Source organism: Schistocerca serialis, chromosome 2 (genome assembly GCF_023864345.2).
Source record: "Schistocerca serialis cubense isolate TAMUIC-IGC-003099 chromosome 2, iqSchSeri2.2, whole genome shotgun sequence".
Taxonomy (NCBI): Eukaryota; Metazoa; Arthropoda; class Insecta; order Orthoptera; family Acrididae; genus Schistocerca; species Schistocerca serialis.
The window spans coordinates 473976485-473994585 of record NC_064639.1 but is presented as its reverse complement, the minus strand read 5'-3'; the positions used below and the strand labels follow the sequence as shown (position 1 = coordinate 473994585).

The window sequence follows — 18101 nt, the reverse complement described above, 5'->3', positions numbered from 1 at the left end:
AGTCCCCTAGAACGTAGAACTAGTTAAACCTAAGGACATCACAAACATCCATGCCCGAGGCAGGATTCGAACCTGCGCCCGTAGCGGTCCTGCGGTTCCAGACTGCAGCGCCTTTAACCGCACGGCCACTTCGGCCGGCTACAGTTTTTACCCTGTACAGCTCCGTGTTCAAATGGTTCAAATGGCTCTGAGCACTATGGGACTTAACTGCTGAGGTGATCAGTCCCCTAGAACTTAGACCTACTTAAACCTAACCAACCTAAGGGCGTTACCCACATCCATGCCCGAGGCAGGATTCGAACCTACGACCGCAGCGGTTGCGCGGTTCCAGACTGTAGCGCCTAGAACCGCTCTGCCACAACGGCAGGCTCCTTGTTGTACCATGGAAGTCATTCCGTGGTGTCGTAACAGATGTCCTACCATCATGACCTTTCTTCTATTTAGTGTTTTCCATATATTCCTTTCCTCGCCGATTCTGTGGGGAAACTTCTTATTCCTCATCACACGACGTAATTTTCAACATTCTCCTTAATACTACGTCTCGCATCCTTCGATTCTCTTCTTCTACAGCACTCCCACAGTCCTTGTTTCACTACCATGCAATGATGCGCTTCAAGCGTACATTCTCAGAAATTTCTTCCTCAAATTAAGGTTTGTGTTTGATACAAGTAGACTTCTCGTAGCTAGGAATGTCCTTTTTGCCAGTGCTAGTCTGCTTTTGACGTCCTCTTTGCTTCCTCCGTCATGGATTAGTTTGCTGCCTAGATAGCAGAATTCCTTAACTACATCTACTTCGTGATCACCACTCCTGATCTAAAATTTCTCGATAATCACAATGGTGTTACTTCTCATTACTTTCGTCTTTCTTTGATTTGTTCTAAATCCGTATTCTGTACTCACTAGAATGTTCATTCAATTTAGGAGATATCGTAGTTCCTCACGATCGCTGCGGACAGCAATGCGATCAGCGGATCGTACCACTGACATTCTATCACCTTGAATTTTAGTTCCAGTCTTGAACCTTCCTTTTATGTCCGTCACTGCTTCTTCGATGTATAGATTAACAGTAGGCGTCAAAGACTAAATCCCTGTCTCATATCCTTTTTAAGCCGAGCACTTCGTTCCTGGTCTTCCTCTCTTATTGTTCCCTCTTGGCTCTTATACGTATTGTTTACTGTCCATCTTTCCCTACAGCTTACACTGTTTTTCGCAGAACATCGAACATCTTGCACCATTAGAAACTGACGCAGATCGATAAATCCTATCAACGTATCATGGTTTTTCTTTTGTCTAGTTTGTAAGTAGGCTGTTTAGGTGTAAGTAGGCTGTTTAGGTTTTTATGTTGGTAACGCCATGTAGCGCTCTATATGAAAATCACTGACTGTCCTGTGTGCAGTCTGTGGCTGGTTTGCATTGTTGGAATTTGCTATTGTAGTGTTGGGCAGTTGGCTCTTAACAGCGCGTAGCGTTGCGCAGTTGGAGGTGAGCCGCCAGCAGTGGTGGATGTGGGGAGAGAGATGGCGGAGTTTTGAGAGCGGATGATCTGGACGTGTGTCCATCATAGACAGTAAATTTGTAAGACTGGAAGTCATGAACTGATTATATAATGACTTTTGAGCACTATTAAGGTAAATACATTGTTTGTTCTCTATCAAAATCTTTCATTTGCTAAGTATGCCTATCAGTAGTTAGTGCCTTCAGTAGTTAGAATCTTTTATTTAGCTGGCAGTATTGGCGCTCGCTGTATTGCAGTAGTTCTAATAACGAAGATTTTTGTAAGGTAAGTGATTCATGAAAGGTATAGGTTATTGTTAGTCAGGGCCATTCTTTTGTAGGGATTATTGAAAGTCAGATTGCGTTGCGCTAAAAATATTGGCTGTCAGTTTAGTGATGATAAGAATAAGTAAAGAGAGAAATGTCTGAGTACGTTCAGTTTTACTCAGCTGTTTGAAAATCAAATAACGTAAGGTGTTTATCAGCATAATCATTCATAAATTTTTCTAAGGGGAGGTTTCAAGTTTCCATTATCAATCGCAACATCAGAACTGCCTCTTCTAGCGCCTTTACACGAGCTAATGTACACGCAGACTCCACGAAGGTCTACAGCACAGCCAAACCACTTCCTCCACGGGGAAAAGTTTCGAGATTGGCTAACCTGAAGGACATTGCTATCTTTTTGCTCTCTGACATACGGCGACATGGCCAGTAACAAAGCGCTGCCTGCTGTGTTGCAGGACTGCAACGGTGACCAGCGCATCGACTGCTTCGACTTCGCGGCGATCCACCGGCTGGGCGGCTACGGGTGCACGGGCGCGCTCGACTACAACTACCAGAGCCGCTTCATGCTGTGCCAGCAGCAGGTGGCGCAGCTGGTGGGCAACGGCCAGGGCTGAGGCGCAGCTCACCCCACCTCACCTGCTGGACGTCCAGTGATGACACACACACACACAGCGCAGCGGGCGCTTCTCCTCCTCACCTGTAACCACTTCAAGACTAAGAAGACTGTGCCAGTTTCTCTCGCCTCATTTCATCTACACGATAGGTCAACACTTTGTCGTATACGCTTGCATCTCCATAATCACTCATGCCTTTTTTATTATTTATGTATTTGTAACGCTATATTATAGCCAATAAAGTGAAAAGTATAATTCTTGTTTTATTAAATCGTTCAACATCTTTTAATGTTGAAATGCTTGCGATCATTGACCAGCGACAGCTACTGTACAAAAACAAAAAAAGGAAAGAAATTATGTGGAGAAGATGGTGGTAACGGCAGTCACGAAGATAGGGCACAGCTTCCGACTTTAACACGCCAGAAATAACGCCGCATATCGAAATTACCGGCTGTGCCAATGACATGTGGTCGTATTGTATACACAGTGGCACTTCATATCACCACGGCAATACTGGGCCAGTATGACGAAGACGAATGGGATCTGGGACATTCGTTCTTCATGGAGGTTCCACATGTGCATACGTCAGTCTTGCTGCCATACGCAGAAGCGGGATGGCGTGGTGCCGTCCCTGTGGCGCTTTCGTTGGGCACACCACTGACACGCTCCTCTCACTGCTGCAGCGCAGAAGGAAGCCGCACTAATTGGCGCGGTGCTTACAGACCGTTCTGCTACAGACGTCACCACACAGTGTATACAGATACTTGTCTCCCTGCAAACCAGCCCTCTGCCTGTCTCAAAGTACGTGACACTGCTGTGTAATTTTGACAAGCTGTCTCCCTTCGCGGGTGCTAGTCGCTTGGGGCCGTTAGAGACCTTACATTGCATTGAGGACGGCCTCGTGAAGACACATTCCCATGGCAGCTGAGAAATCATGTCCAAGGCGAGCAGCAGTATCGCGGATCGACAAACCATGGGCCACGATCCCGCTGTTGACGAATTCCATGTGCTGGTAGGCGTTTGTCCTTCTCACATTAGGCGTAATACCAACAGCTCACGATCAGCATTCAACTGCGTCTCCTAACTAAGGAACCCACTGTAAATTTTTACCTTGTATACAAGAGGTAGATTTTTTGTGTCCTTTGTGCAGATTTGTTCGAATATTACTCATTTGCATGTCCAAGAATGTCCTACAATTGACACTAATTTGAAATGTGCTGTTTGTTGCCTTAGTGATGTTCCAATTTCAATAGCGAGCGGTCTACATAAGACATTAAATAACTCAACCGCAAATGACAATTTGTACCAAGGCTGGAATTCGCACTCGATTGCCTGCTCATTAGGCAGGTGCGCTAACCACTACTACTGGCACAGTGGCTTTGCATAACTGGACGGACTACCATAACACGCCTCCCTCTTCAGCCCAAATTCCCATTCACGCCCCATCTCACTCGGTATTCTCCGTAAACTCTAAAAGCGTTGCAGAGGCTCTCCAACTGTATACGAATAGCACCTCAGCATAAAACGAAATGGGTGATCCTGCCTGAAACGAAGACAGAAGTGCTTTAATGAAAAGAAACTACATTATACCAGAGATCTCAAACATCTGTGATGTATCTACACAGGGTGGTCCATTGACAGTGAGCGGGCCAAATATCTCACGAAATAAGCGTCAAACGAAAAACCTACAAAGAACGAAACTCGTCTATCTTGAAGGAGGAAACCAGATGGCGCTATGGTTCGCCCGCTACATGCTGCTGCCATAGGTCAAACGGATATCAACTGCGTTTTTTTAATAGTAACCCCCATTTATAATTACATATTCGTGTAGTACCTAAGGAAATACGAATGTTTTAGTTGGACCACATTTTTCGCTTTGTGATAGATGGCGCGGTAATATTCACAAATATATGGCTCACTATTTTAGACGAACAATTGGTAACAGGTAGGTTTTTTAAATTAAAATACAGAACGTAGGTATGTTTGAACATTTTATTTCGGTTGTTCCAATGTGATACATGTACCTTTGTGAACTCATCATTTCTGAGAACGCGTGCTGTTACAGCGTGATTACCTTGAAATACCACATTAATGCAATAAATGCTCAAAATGATGTCCGCCAACCTCAATGCATTTGGCAATACGTGTAACGACATTCCTGTCAACAGCGAGTAGTTCGCCTTCCGTAATGTTCGCACATGCATTGACAATGCGCTGACACATGTTGTCAGGCGTTGTCGGTGGATCACGATAGCAAATATTCTTCAACTTTCCCCACGGAAAGAAATCCGGGGACGTCAGATCCGGTGAACGTGCGGGCCATGGTATGGTGCTTCGACGACCAATCCACCTGTCATGAAATATGCTATTCAATACCGCCTCAACCGCACCCGAGCTATGTGCCGGACATCCATCATGTTGGAAGTACATCGCCATTCTGTCATGCAGTGAAACATCTTGTAATAACATCGGTAGAACATTATGTAGGAAATCAGCATACATTGCACCATTTAGATTGCCATCGATAAAATGGGGGCCAATTATGCTTCCTCCCATAACGCCGGATCATACATTAACCCGCCAAGGTCGCTGATGTTCCTCTTGTCGCAGCCATCGTGGATTTTCCGTTGCCCAACAGTGCATATTATGACGGTTTACGTTACCGCTGTTGGTGAATGACGCTTCGTCGCTAAATAGAACGCGTGCAAAAAATCTGTCATCGTCCCGTAATTTCTCATGTTCCCAGTGGCAGAACTGTACACGACGTTCAGAGTCGTCGCCATGGAATTCCTGGTGCATAGAAGTATGGTACGGGTGCAATCGATGTTGAAGTAGCATTCTCAACACCGACATTTTTGAGATTCCCGATTCTCGCACAATTTGTCTGCTATTGATGTGCGTATTATCCGCGACAACAGCTAAAACACCTAATTCGGCATCATGATTTGTTGCAGCTCGTGGTTGACGTTTCACATGTGCCTGAACACTTCCTGTTTCCTTAAATAACGTAACTATCCGGCGAACGGTCCGGAAACTTGGATGATGTCGTCCAGGATACCGAGCAGCATACACAGCACAGGCCCGTTGGGCATTTTGATCACATTAGCCCTACATCAACACGATATCGACCTTTCCCGCAATTGATAAATGGTCCGTTTTAACACGGGTAATGTTTCACGAAGCAAATACCGTCCGCACTGGCGGAATGTTACGTGATACCACGTACTGATACCTTTGTGACTATTACAGCGCCATTATCACAAAGCGAAAAGAGTGGTCCAACTAAAACATTCATATTTCTTTACGTACTACACGAATATGTAACAAAAAATGGGGGTTCCCATTTTAAAAAAAACGCAGTTGATATCCGTTTGACCTATGGCAGCGCCATCTAGCGGGCGAACCATAGCGCCATCCGTTTTTCCCCTTCAAGCTAGACGAGTTTCGTTCTTTGTAGTTTTTTTGTTTGATGCTTATTTCGTGAGATATTTGGCCCGGTCACGATCAATGGACCATCCTGTATATACGCAGACTGAAGTGACGAATGAACATTTGTACGAAGGAAAGGATTCGAAAGCGGATATCCTGCTTGCTAGGCAAATGCCTAACCACTACGTGATCCTGCCACAGTGGCTTTGCACAACTCGACGTTGTATGCACTCAAGGAGTCGTTGGAAGTAGTCAACAGAAATATTGAGCCGTGTTGCCTCTGTAGCTGCCCACAATTGCGAAAGTGTTCCCGGTGTAGGATATTATTCACGAACTGGCCTGTCGATTACGTACCAAAATGTCAGATAGGATTCATGTCGGGCGATCTGGGTGGCCAAATCATTCTCTCGAATTTTTCAGAATGTTCTTCAAACTAATCACTAACAAATTTAGGCCGGAGACATGGCACACTGTCGGCCATAAAAATTCCACCATGAATGGCTGCAAATGGTTTCCAATCGATTTAGTTGGACCACAGGACGAGATCATTCGATGCAAACACAGCCCACACTATTATGGAACCAGCATCTGCTTGCACAGTACCTTGGCACTTGGGTCCATGACTTTATGGATCTGTGGCACACTCGAACCCTGCCATCAGCTCTTACCACCTGAAATCGGGACTTATCTGACCAGGCTAAGGATGTCCAGTTGTATAAGGTCCAGCCGATATGGTCAAAAGCCCAGGAGAGGCGCTGCAGGCGATCTCTTACTTTTAGCAAAGGCACTCGCGTCCGTCGTCTGCTGCTATAGTCCATTAATGGCAAATTTCGCCGCACTGTCCTGGCGGACACGTATATCGTAAGTCCCACATTGATTTCTGCTGTTATTTCACGCAGACGCCACTACACTCGGTCGTTAAGTGAAGGCCGTCGGCCACTGCGTTGTCCGTGGTGAGAGGTAATGCCTGAAATCTGGTATCCTCGGCACTCCCTTCACACTGTGAATTTCGGAATATTGAACTCCCTAACGATTTCCGAAATGGAACGCCCCATGCGTCTAACTCCAACATCCATTCCATGTTCAAAGTCGGTTAATTCCCGTCGCGCGACCATATCACGCCGGAAACCTTTTCACATGAATCACCTGAGTATAAACGACGGCTCCGGTAATGCATTGCTCTTTTATACCTCGTGTACGCGATACAACCACCGTCTGTATATGTGCATATTTCTATCCCATGACTTTATCGCCTCAGTGTATAAATTATCCGGTCTGAGGCGCTGCAGTCATGGACTGTGCGGCTGGTCCCGGCGGAGGTTCGAGTCCTCCCTCGGACATGGGTGTCTGTCCTTAGGATAATTTAGGTTAAGTAGTGTGTAGGCTTAGGGACTGATGACCTTAGCAGTTAAGTCCCATAAGATTTCACACACATTTGAACATTTTATAAATTATCCGCAATATATTGCTCCTAACTGGCAAAATCGGACTTGATTTCGGTTATTACTTTATTCAAGGTTATTTCATTGTCTTGAATCATTTCTTCAAAGCGAGAGGTAATCACTTACGAATTATCTGTTAAGAATAGGATACGTGTTCAAGGATGTCAATTAAGCGTAGTTGCAACAGAGTCATACGATTTTTGCTGGTCAGCTGTCACTTCTCTCACCTCTAGCAATGTTTATTGATGTGAGAAATGCTGAGTCGCACCGTGACTCTGAATCCACGTCAAACTGCAGGTCTCTCCACCAAGGGCGCCCACACGATGGTTTACAGGGATGGGGGGTGGGGGACTGGACCTGGGGGTGGAGTATTTTTAATATTTTGGAATTGGCGACTTGTAAGTGGCCATAAAAAAGTTCCAGTTCCGATCCCGTTACAAACCTGAGTAATGTCGATTCCTAAATCATTTTCTTGAAAGAAAAACGCCTGGATACACTATATTTTGATTCCTTTCACTGGGAGCTAGTTGGTGGGAGAGGCAACACCCTCCCTTGCCTCGTGTATGAGCGCCCCTGGCTCCCATGATGGGCTGGACGAGCCAATACAAAAGCTGGAGGAACGCTACGATATACCACCTCAAAATATACCACGCCTAGTAAAGCACTGTGTTTAAATTAACTTTCCCACTTGATCATAACTATTTCCTTCACCACCAGAAAGTAGATACATTAACACACTCGGAAATGCTATATACTGTAGCTCTGAAACGATCATAGAGATGTAAAATGTCACCCTGGAATAAAGCGTCCAATGTTACTTCCATCTGTAGCAGAAGCTGGTCAATGAACGTAACGGGGAATATAGATAACACTTGACGATATCCAATGATGTCCGACACACACACTCAAGGGGCCCAGCCCTGGTAATCATAGTGGCGACGCCGGTCGGCGAAAAAAGTTGACGACGTAACTAGCACAGTCAACGATGACAATAAAATGTCGAATAGCGGAAAAATTAGTGTTGTCGCAATTGTTTTTACAGTGGTAGGAGGGAGTGTTATGAACAGCATACTAAAAATCCGCCCGGTGTTCTGTGAGCATATTGGTGAGAGAGGGGGGCAGCGTTTAGAGGTCATTTCTTTATGTTTTTCTTGAATGACTCGAAAACTACGGCTTCGAGTACAAAATTAATTTATTTGCTACAAAAATATCCTATTCATTTTTTTCTTTAAGATTAATAGTTTCCGCATTGCGGGGGAAGGAAAAACTACACATTATTGAAAATGGTCTCTTAATACAATAAAATTTCTGTTTACTGTTGAGTGAAATGGGCTAAGAACAAATATTACATCGTCTAAGTGCAGTGGAGCCATGTTAAGGGATAAATTGTTTCTGAGGAAATAACAGGATGAAAATAGTGTTGGTGGAGGGTAAAAGTGCGAGGGAAGGGAGGTCACTGGGTTGTGATCACGCGCTTCGCTCCGTCATAGGTCTGCAACTGAAGAGTGTCCATATGATTCCTCACTCTGTCTACATTACTACGTTGCAAGAAGCAACTACAGGAAGTTTCAGAAAGCTATGCCGAGCCTCCGCAGTGAGCCTTATGAACCACTGTTGATGAAGAACGCAGACATCACTGGGGGTGTTTATATTCCACAAAATGCGTTAACACTACATGGAATACAGAATCTGCGTAGATCTCTACACATTGTTCTACGCTGCTAGAGGGAAAATTGCCTCTTAGTCAACCAGTACGGCAGCTGTAGCGTTCTTCCGGAAAAAACAATGTCCCCACCACATGTACTGCTCACTTTTCAGTTTAAAGGCAAACCGTCCTCCTCAGCAGTTCTTATGTTAGTAGACAAAATAAACTTCACTTAGTTCGCGTTTATATGGTGAAGCTAGTTTCGCTTTATGAAATGAATACTTATCTGCTGTTATTAACTGAACTACCATGTAAAAAGTTCAGCAGCTGGAGCTATCAACTGTCTTCCACCCTGAAGAGCCTGCCCAAGTGTAACATGCTTCCAGTATGCATAAGACGATGTTGATTTCATTGTATCCACTATCACTGGTTTCAATACTTTTTACAGCATGAGGGGTAATCAAATGCATCACCCCAACCTCAGCTCTGCCACCATAGGCGGTGGCCCTTATACTTAAACTGGCTCTGCATTAGAAGTTGTTCACCTCGGTGTTACAGCACTTGAGATATTTCATCATAAGTCAGGCATCGAATTAGAACAGATTACTGTTCTAGATTTGAGCATGATCACTCCCACTCCATTAGACAAATTCACACCCTCCTTGGAAGATACGTTGTGGATGTGTCGTATGTAGCTCCACTGAGTACAGCCCACTTACAAGTGCCAGCATTTCCTGAATGGAAGAGATTTGTGCAACCTACTAGTAACACAATTAATGCCAAAAGAAATGCAGTTTTTTAGTCGTTCATGAATTCACCATCAAGTGATAACAACACAATTATGCAGTTTTACAATACGTTATCGACGATAGACAGCAGCAAGAAGCCACATCTCTTTCCCACTGACTACATCGTACTCGCAGTTTACACGCGTCTCAGCCAATCTTTATAGGAACTAATTTTACATAAAGCCCCACTTAAGAACTGCAAACAGGCACTCAATTAATTATCTTAAAATAACTACACTATATAAAAACGAGCTCAGCTAAGTTATTTTGTCTACTCACATAAGAGAATGCTGGGGAGGAGAGTCTGTCTGGAAAGCGAGCAGCACTCGTTGTGGATAATTTGGCCTTTCCCGGAAGAATGCTACAAATGCCGTACAGGATGGCAAAGAGTCCTTTTCCCTCTAGCAGTGTAGAACAGTGTGCAGAAATTTGCGTGGATTCTGTCCATATGCACTTCTTGCTTACTGTTATTAGAAACTCGTATCTGAATTCTGTGTAGTGTTAATGCACTTTGTGGGAAATAAATACCCCCGGACATGTTTGCACACTGCGTCACCAGCGATTCATAAGGCTCGCTGCGGATGGACGGTATGACTTTGTACACACCCTGCATTTGCTTCTTGTGACGCAGTGGGGTAGACAGAGTGGGGAATCACCTGCTCTCTCTTCACTTTGCAGAGCTATGAAGGAGGAAAGTCATCATCCATGTTCTGCCCAAAGACTCCAAGCTCTCGTGTCTCATGCAATCCTCTTCATGTCCGCGTAATTTCCACTTCCCTGTATGCCGCCTGACATCCTGTGTCTCCTCCTTCCACTCAATCTCATCCCACAAACTAGACGCTCCAAAGCGTCTGTTAGGAACCACTCCCCTCTCATCGAATGTCCCATCTAGTACTCTTTCCTTTCTCTTATAAACTCCAGCTCTCTTCTCCCGTCACCAACGCTTTCCAACACTCTCTTATTACTTACTCTTTCCACATAGCTTATTCTCCATATTCTCCTTCACATCCACATCTCAAATACACGCTCCTCTTTTCCCTCTAAGCCTTTCACAATAATCCCTTCCAGGTACAAATTGGACAATAAGGGGGAGAGGGAACAAACTTTTCTAACACCCCTTCCAGTGCTGCTTCCTTCAAACAATTTCATTTCCAATTCTCATTCTTACTTCCTGCTGTAAGTATAAGCTCTGCAGCAACTGTCTCTCCTTCCAGTCTACTCCTTTCCTCTTCAAAATATCGATCAGTTTGTTCCATTATGCTCTGTCGAAAGCTTTTTCCAAATCAATAAAAACAGCATAAATTTCTCTTCCTTTCTCAGTATATCTTCCCATTATGATTCCTAAAAAGCCAATAGCATCTCTTGTTCCTTTTCCTCTTCTAAATCCGAATCGTTCCTCTCCAATCCATCCATCCAACTTCCCATATAGTCTTCTGTTCAGCACTCTCAGTAATACTTCAGCTGCATGAGAAATTAGGCTGATGGTCTTACGCCCTTCACATTTTTTTGTATTCCTCTTTTTCTCAGTTGGTATCATTAAGGTGTTGGTATCATTAAGGTTGCAAGAAACTGGTCAGGCCATTCCTCTTTGTCATATACCTCATTACAGAGTTAGACTACTTCCTTCTTTCTCCTGTTTCCCAAACTCTTCAACATTTCTGCTGGCTTGTCATCGATTCCATATGCCTTCCGATTCTTCTTCATCTTCGGCGGCTTTTCTGCTTCTGTTTCCAAGATGCTGTACCCCTTTCGATCTTCCGACACATCTTCCTTCACTTCAAGATTGGTTTCACTTGCTATTTGATCCATTTTATACAGATTTCTGTATATTCTTGACATCTGCTTAAACATCCCATGGTTCTTCAGTTAATGTACCGTCACCCTTTCTCTTTCCTTGTTAGTCTTCCTTTTTTTACTTTCAAAAACTCTCCCATGACTAATCTATAAATCATTTCGTACTTTCCCTCTCTCTCCATTTTTTCTATTTCCTCGCATTTTCCTTTCAACCTTCTTTCTCTTGCTACTTTGGTTTATCTTCTTAATTCATTTTTCAGTTTCTTAGGTTTCTGTCTGCTTAATTTTCCAAATTTTTCCAGTTTCTCCTTTCTTTCATCTTTCTCAAAATATTTGCGTTATCTATTATTTCCTGATACTTTTGGACACTTTAATCTTAGTGCTTCTTTGTCAGAATCCATGAATCCTTCCCTCATTTTTATCCATTTTTCTTCCTTTCTACCTCTCTCGCGTTTTTCCATAAACCTGTTTTCCAACTCTGAAATCTTACCTACCTCCTTGATTGTCTCCAAGTTTAATCTTTCTTTTGCTTTACCTCTCCACATTTTCTTCAACTTCACTTGTATTTCTCCCAATGTGAGTTTGTGGTCTGAGTTTATGTCTGCTCCTAGGTAAGCTTTGGCATTCTTCAAACAATTCCTAAGCATTTTTTGTTTCCGAATATAGTCCAACTGTTACCTTTCTCTATACATATTTGAGATCCATGTATAACGTCTCCTTTTGTGATTTTCAAATAATGTGTTACCCATTATTAGTGAATTCTCTTTGCAGAAGTTAATTAGCCATTCCCCTCTCTTATTTCCCACTGTATCTTCATCTCTTCCTTTAGCCACCATAATGATAATGTAGCCATTCCTACTTTCTTTCTCAATAAGTCCTTGAATCTTCTCGTAATATTCTTCCACCACCTCATCTCTATGCTGGTTGGTCGAAATGTATACCTGCATTAATACCATGTCTTTCGAATTACACTCGATGTTGTATTAATATATTACACCTTTATTACGTTATTTTTTAGTTTCTGTCCTAGCTGTATTCCTACTCTGTTTTCACCATTCTTGATTTCCCCTTAATAAAAATGTTTATAATCAGGTTTTTATACCTCTCCATTCTCTCCCCATCTTACGTCACACATGCTAAGCCCATTTAATCCTTTCGTGTTCATCTCCTACTTTGTAAAAGAAAATGGCTCTAAGCACTATGGGACGTAGCATCTGAGGTGATCAGTCCCCTAGACTTAGAAATACTTAATCCTAACTAACCTAAGGATATCACACACATCCATGCCCGAGGCAGGATTCGAACCTCCGACCGTAGCAGTCGCGCGGTACCGGACTGAAGCGCCTAGAACCGCTCGGCCACAGCTGCCGGCTACTGCTTTGCATTTTCTAGTCTTCCAATGGACATTCCATGTTCCAATCGTTTTCCTTCCTTCAGCCTCTCCTTCTCTCTTTCAGGTACGTTTCCTCTTAATTTGTTCCGCTCCCGGAGATCCGAGTGAGGGAAGGCTTTAACTCGGGACTCTCTTCAGGAGAGACATACCATGTACTGCTTGATAAATTGGTGTGCCACTATCCCGTTACTTTTCAAGTAGGTAGTAGATGGCCCAGCGTAAAACCGGCCGCACACTATGAGTCATACGCTGTCTGTAGCCACCCCCCTGGGGTTCAGTCGTTACTTGTCTCCTTTACCCACTTAAAGAGAAAAGGTGTCCCTTCCTCCAGCTTCACCGTTCTGAAAGACTCTTCCTCCACCGTCGCTGCCGTTAAGGTCTCCACTTTTAGCTTGGCAATGGGCTCTTACATGGTGCCAATTAGTGAAGTTTTTTTCTTTTTTTCTTTTTTTTTTTCTTTTTAACGAAATGTTACTCCTTCGACTCCTCCTTCCCCACTACTCGCGAAATAGGGCCCCCGACTTGTCACCAGCTTAGCGGAGTTAGGAGGGAAGTGTATGATCACAACCCTCCGCACTTCTAGCCTCCACCCCCTTTTTATCAGCCTGTTACATCCTCATAACATAATTTATCCATTAGTACAGCACTACTACACTTTGGTGTGGCACACGCATTTAGTATTTGACTTTAACTCACTTAATTCAACTTAAGTCGAAACTTTGTACTATTAAAATACTATTTTTAATAATGCGTAATTTTTCCATCCCATGCAACACGAAAACTATTAGTCATAGAGAAAAAAAAGAATAGAACATATTTTGTAGGAAATGTAATGCAGTTTAATTTTGTACTGACAAACCTTTTTCTCCAAAAGACGCGGTTTTCAAGTTACTCATGAAAAACATTAAGTAATGACCTTTAAACGCCCCTCGTCCCTCCTCTCGCTCCCACTCTCACGCTTTACCGGTGGGAATTTTTGGTATGTCTTGACAGTCCCTCCTACCACTGTACAAAAATTTACGACTACACGAATGTTGCTATGGCTCCCTACGTCGTGATTCCCGGAGTTCATTCTACACGTAGGTCATCTGCAAACCCGTGTACTTGCCACTGTTCTGGTGGACGTATCACTGGTACTCAAACCTCCATTTACGTCTTGTCAACACTACCGGAGGTGAGCCGCGCGGCGCTGTCCGAGTTTCAGGCTGGCGAGAGCAACTCTTGTCAAACTGTTGGTCACCCTGTGACGAGGATATGCGTGCTGCAGCTTTTTGGAAGAAAGACGACCATCCTAAGCACCTTCTTTGAACCAAGTAGGTCAACAGTGTTGTACATCTGACGTGCTCCGTCTTCCGTAACTGATCTACAGGAGCACCCAGTTTCCGCCAACCCCTAATACGACCGCGCTCGACAACGCACAGATCTTAGGCGGTTATAAGTAGTACTGTTCGAAACAACAGACCAATCTTGGGGCAAGTCAGGTACAGATGTATGAACCGAACGTTTATACTCAGATGGTTTACATTTCATTTAAAAGGCCGCTTCCTTCAGTTATTGCTTTTACTACCCGTTATGAATCTTCTCGCAACGATGTTTTCACGTGACAGCTTTAGAGATCACACTAATTCCACTCCTGCACCCTGTTCTTTGGGGAATTTGGAGAACCTAGTGAGGTGCGTTAAGGAGAATTGGGCTTTAGGAGCAAAAGGGCATTGCGAAAAATCTTTCAATGAGTACAGTGTGTCCACAAATTATCTTTAAATTCAAAACCATACTGTATATTAACAAAAGGGTTTCAACATGTAATAAAATAACTCAGAGTTTTATTTCCTCATTCATACACATCAGGGTGTGCACCGTTAGTGGCACGGATAGTGCCTAGTCGGAATTCCATTTCTCTCCACCTACGACTCAAGATCTCCACGGTGACAGGATCAAATGCATTGCGAATGTGTGTCGTCAAGTCCTGTAGGTCTCTAGCCTTGGTTCGTTACATCGGATATTTGGTAAAGCCGGTATTCAAATGTTTCGTTATACTTGGGTCTCGGACTTCGTCCACGCACTGAACTTCCTCCCGTGGCGTCCACATTTTATCAAGATTTCAATTCCGAGTCAAAATTGCGTCATTTGGAAGGAAAAAAAATAACTTTATGAGTTGTCTTACCACCCAGATCGCCCGTCATGAATCCCTCGAACGTTTATGGGGCATACCCGACAGGTCAGTTCGTGCAGAAACTCCTGCACCGGCAACACTGCCGCAATTATGGACGGCTATAGAGGCAGCATGGCTCAATATTTCTGCAGGGGACTTCCAATGACTTGAGTCCATGACACGTCAAGCTGTTGCACTACGTTTTGCGAAAGGAGGTCCGACACGATATTCGGAGGTATCCCATGACTTTTGTCACCTCAGTGTATTTGTTTTAACAATGATAGTTTGCTCAGTGTTATTGACACTCGGATGTATGAAAGAGGTGGTGTCTACGTCAGATACGTAGGCGTCTGTCGAATTTTACTGTGTGCCTAAATCGACGCACTGCTTCTTAAGCATAAGCGACGAGCTGGGATCGGACAGAAGTAGGAAAATGACGGCGAGAAATACGTGCTTGAACATAAATCATGATGGTACCCAAGACTGCAAGTGGTACCGTCGTATTTGACCGTGAACGGCACCGGTGCAATGTCCTCAATGCGTTGCAAGTGTCAGTCGAGGTCAGAAGTGTTCCGTGTAGCTATGAGTGTACTGTGTAGGAGGTAAGTGAATTCGAAAATAGGCATGGTGTTGATGCTCGTACGGTGGGTGCTTCAGTAACGAAGGTTGCTGAAGTTTTTGGCAGTCATCTATGAGGACTGTGACGAAAGCTGAGGGGACGACAGCGGCAAAATAGATTGCAGTACTTAATGTCGCAATTGGGAATCTCGTCAGCACCAAAACAACACGAAGGGAACTCCATGAACAAGGAATTGCAGGAGGAGCTGCAGTTACGAAATCAGTGATGCAGACGCTCCCAACAGAAAAAGGTGGTGCCGAAGCCATTAAACTTGGAGTACGGAGCAATGGAAGAGAGCCATTTGATAGAATGTATCACGTACCAATCTGTTTCCCACTTCTGGCTGAGTTTACCTCTCGCACACGCGGTCGCAAGCCTACGATGCGATTGCCTCCTATCAGGACTGAACCATGGTAGGGTTTCGGCGCTGGTTTGGGAAGCCATAACGTGGTATTCATTGTGACTAATGGTACTCTGAAGGTCGCGTTATTACGAGGAATTATGTGGCCGTGTTGGTGGATCAGATCCATCTCATGGTACAAAACTTGTTCCCCACTATTGATGCTGTATTCTGAGACGGCAGATCGTATTGTCCAGCACTGATTTTGCTATCATAAGGATGAACTGTCGCATCGCTCCTGGCCAACACAGCCACCAAGTCTCAATATTATTGGACCTTTGTGATGGAGAGCAGAGTGTGTAATCGCTATCCATCTCCATCGTCGTTCCCTAACATGCCACTGTTTTCCAGGAACACGATTCCCATGGAAACAATAACAGGATCTGTATTTAGACGACTGGAAGCTTTTTTGAGTGCCAATTGGTTTCATACACCGCATTAGGTATGGTAATGGGTTTTTCCGTATTTTTATCCACATTGCATGCTTAACGACAATGCATGGATGAGTAAAGTTTCTACATATTAACATAGTTTGTTTATTCTTGAAACAAGTACAGCGTCCCTAGTCAGTCTCACATCACAAATTCTGTCTAGTCACAACGGAAGATTCACCACGTAATTTACGTTCAGAAGGATTTAATTGTCTCTCTGGCAGCCTCGGTATATTATATGACTTCCTCCGGTAACCGGTAATGTCGACGGTCACCTTTACAATATTCAAATTTGCATGCGTCTTCAATGGCTACCACTCATTTTTAAATTCACATAACTTCTTCCACTATACTCAAAAGAAAGTTTATATTTGAACAGCTCTCTGCGCATGCGCAACAAATCGGAGAGTGGGGGATAGGTTCATCGCTTGCCTGGCCCTTAAGAATTCAGTCGACATGGAGCGCTTCTCGGGAGCACACCGCACTTCCAGTGTGCTAGAAGTTTACAAAAACGGTAATTCGGCGCCTGCACCACGGAGGAAATTTTGCGGTGATCGTGGATTGCACAATGCAGATGATGCTAAAAGTGTTTCCCTTACCCGAAAATGAATCGAAACAATTTAGGAGGCCGGTTTAACACAGGCCAAACTAAAATCATGGAGACCAAGGTCATAAAGAACGGGTGAATCTGTGGAGAGTGTAAATCGGTCTGTTCGTGACGATTCTAATCTCTCCATTCGTAAGTGTGCAAGTTCTTTAAATGTGCATACATCATCACTGCACCAAATTCTGCCAAAAGACAATAAACTGCTCCCTTACAAAATCCATTTGGTGCAAGACTTAAAGTCTTAGGATACCACATATAGACTGTAGTTCGTTAATGATGTGACTGACTGCCCTTCATTCAACAACATCTCGTTTTATGGCGAGGCTCATTTTCAGCTGAACGGTCACATCAAAAAGCAAAATTGTTGAAACTGGAGTGCAACGATCCTAAACAGAAGTAAGAGAAACCCCTTCATTCACTAAAAGCTGGTGTATGGCGTGTAATGTCGGTTCGAGGAACAATTAGCCCGTACTTTTTCGAAGACGAGAGCGGTCGTGCAGTTACAGTGAATTCGGAACGTTGTAAGGCGATGTTAAATGCATTTTTGATGGCTAAGTTGCAAAACTTTCCTGGTTATAATCAAAGAACATGGCTTCAGCAAGACGGAGCCGCAGTACACTCGTCCAATGCGTTTATACTGCGAGTTCGTGAAAATTTCCCTGGCAGATTGATCTGCAGGAGATGTGACATAAATTGGCCCCCATGCAGTCAAGGTTTGAGCTCCACTGATTTTTTTCTGATGGGGATACGTCAAATCTAGAGTGTTTGTCAATAATCGGAATTCTACGGAGCAACTGAAAGAAAATTCCCGTAGCTACGTGGCAGCCATCACAGTGTGCACATGCCAAGTTGCCATGCAAAATTTTGTTCATAGCTTAAATGAGTGCAGTAGACGTTCTGGATTCCATTTAAATGATATTATGTTTAAGAAGTAAATTCCTAAACTGTATATTTCAACAATAATTAAATATTTTGTCGATGGACTTCAACCTCTGTTTTGACACATCA

At 43.8% G+C, this 18101-nt stretch overlaps 1 protein-coding gene across 1 annotated transcript in view; it reads left to right on the top strand.

The window, feature by feature from the left end:
• The window catches only part of LOC126457391 (lysozyme-like), a 33439-nt gene extending 30791 nt beyond the window's left edge, over window positions 1–2648 (top strand). The window contains exon 4 of the mRNA XM_050093651.1: window positions 2235–2648. Within this exon, the coding sequence (XP_049949608.1) occupies window positions 2235–2393 (159 nt within the window). The 3' untranslated portion in view covers window positions 2394–2648. The remainder of the gene's footprint in view (window positions 1–2234) is intronic.
• Window positions 2649–18101: the final 15453 nt, after the last annotated feature.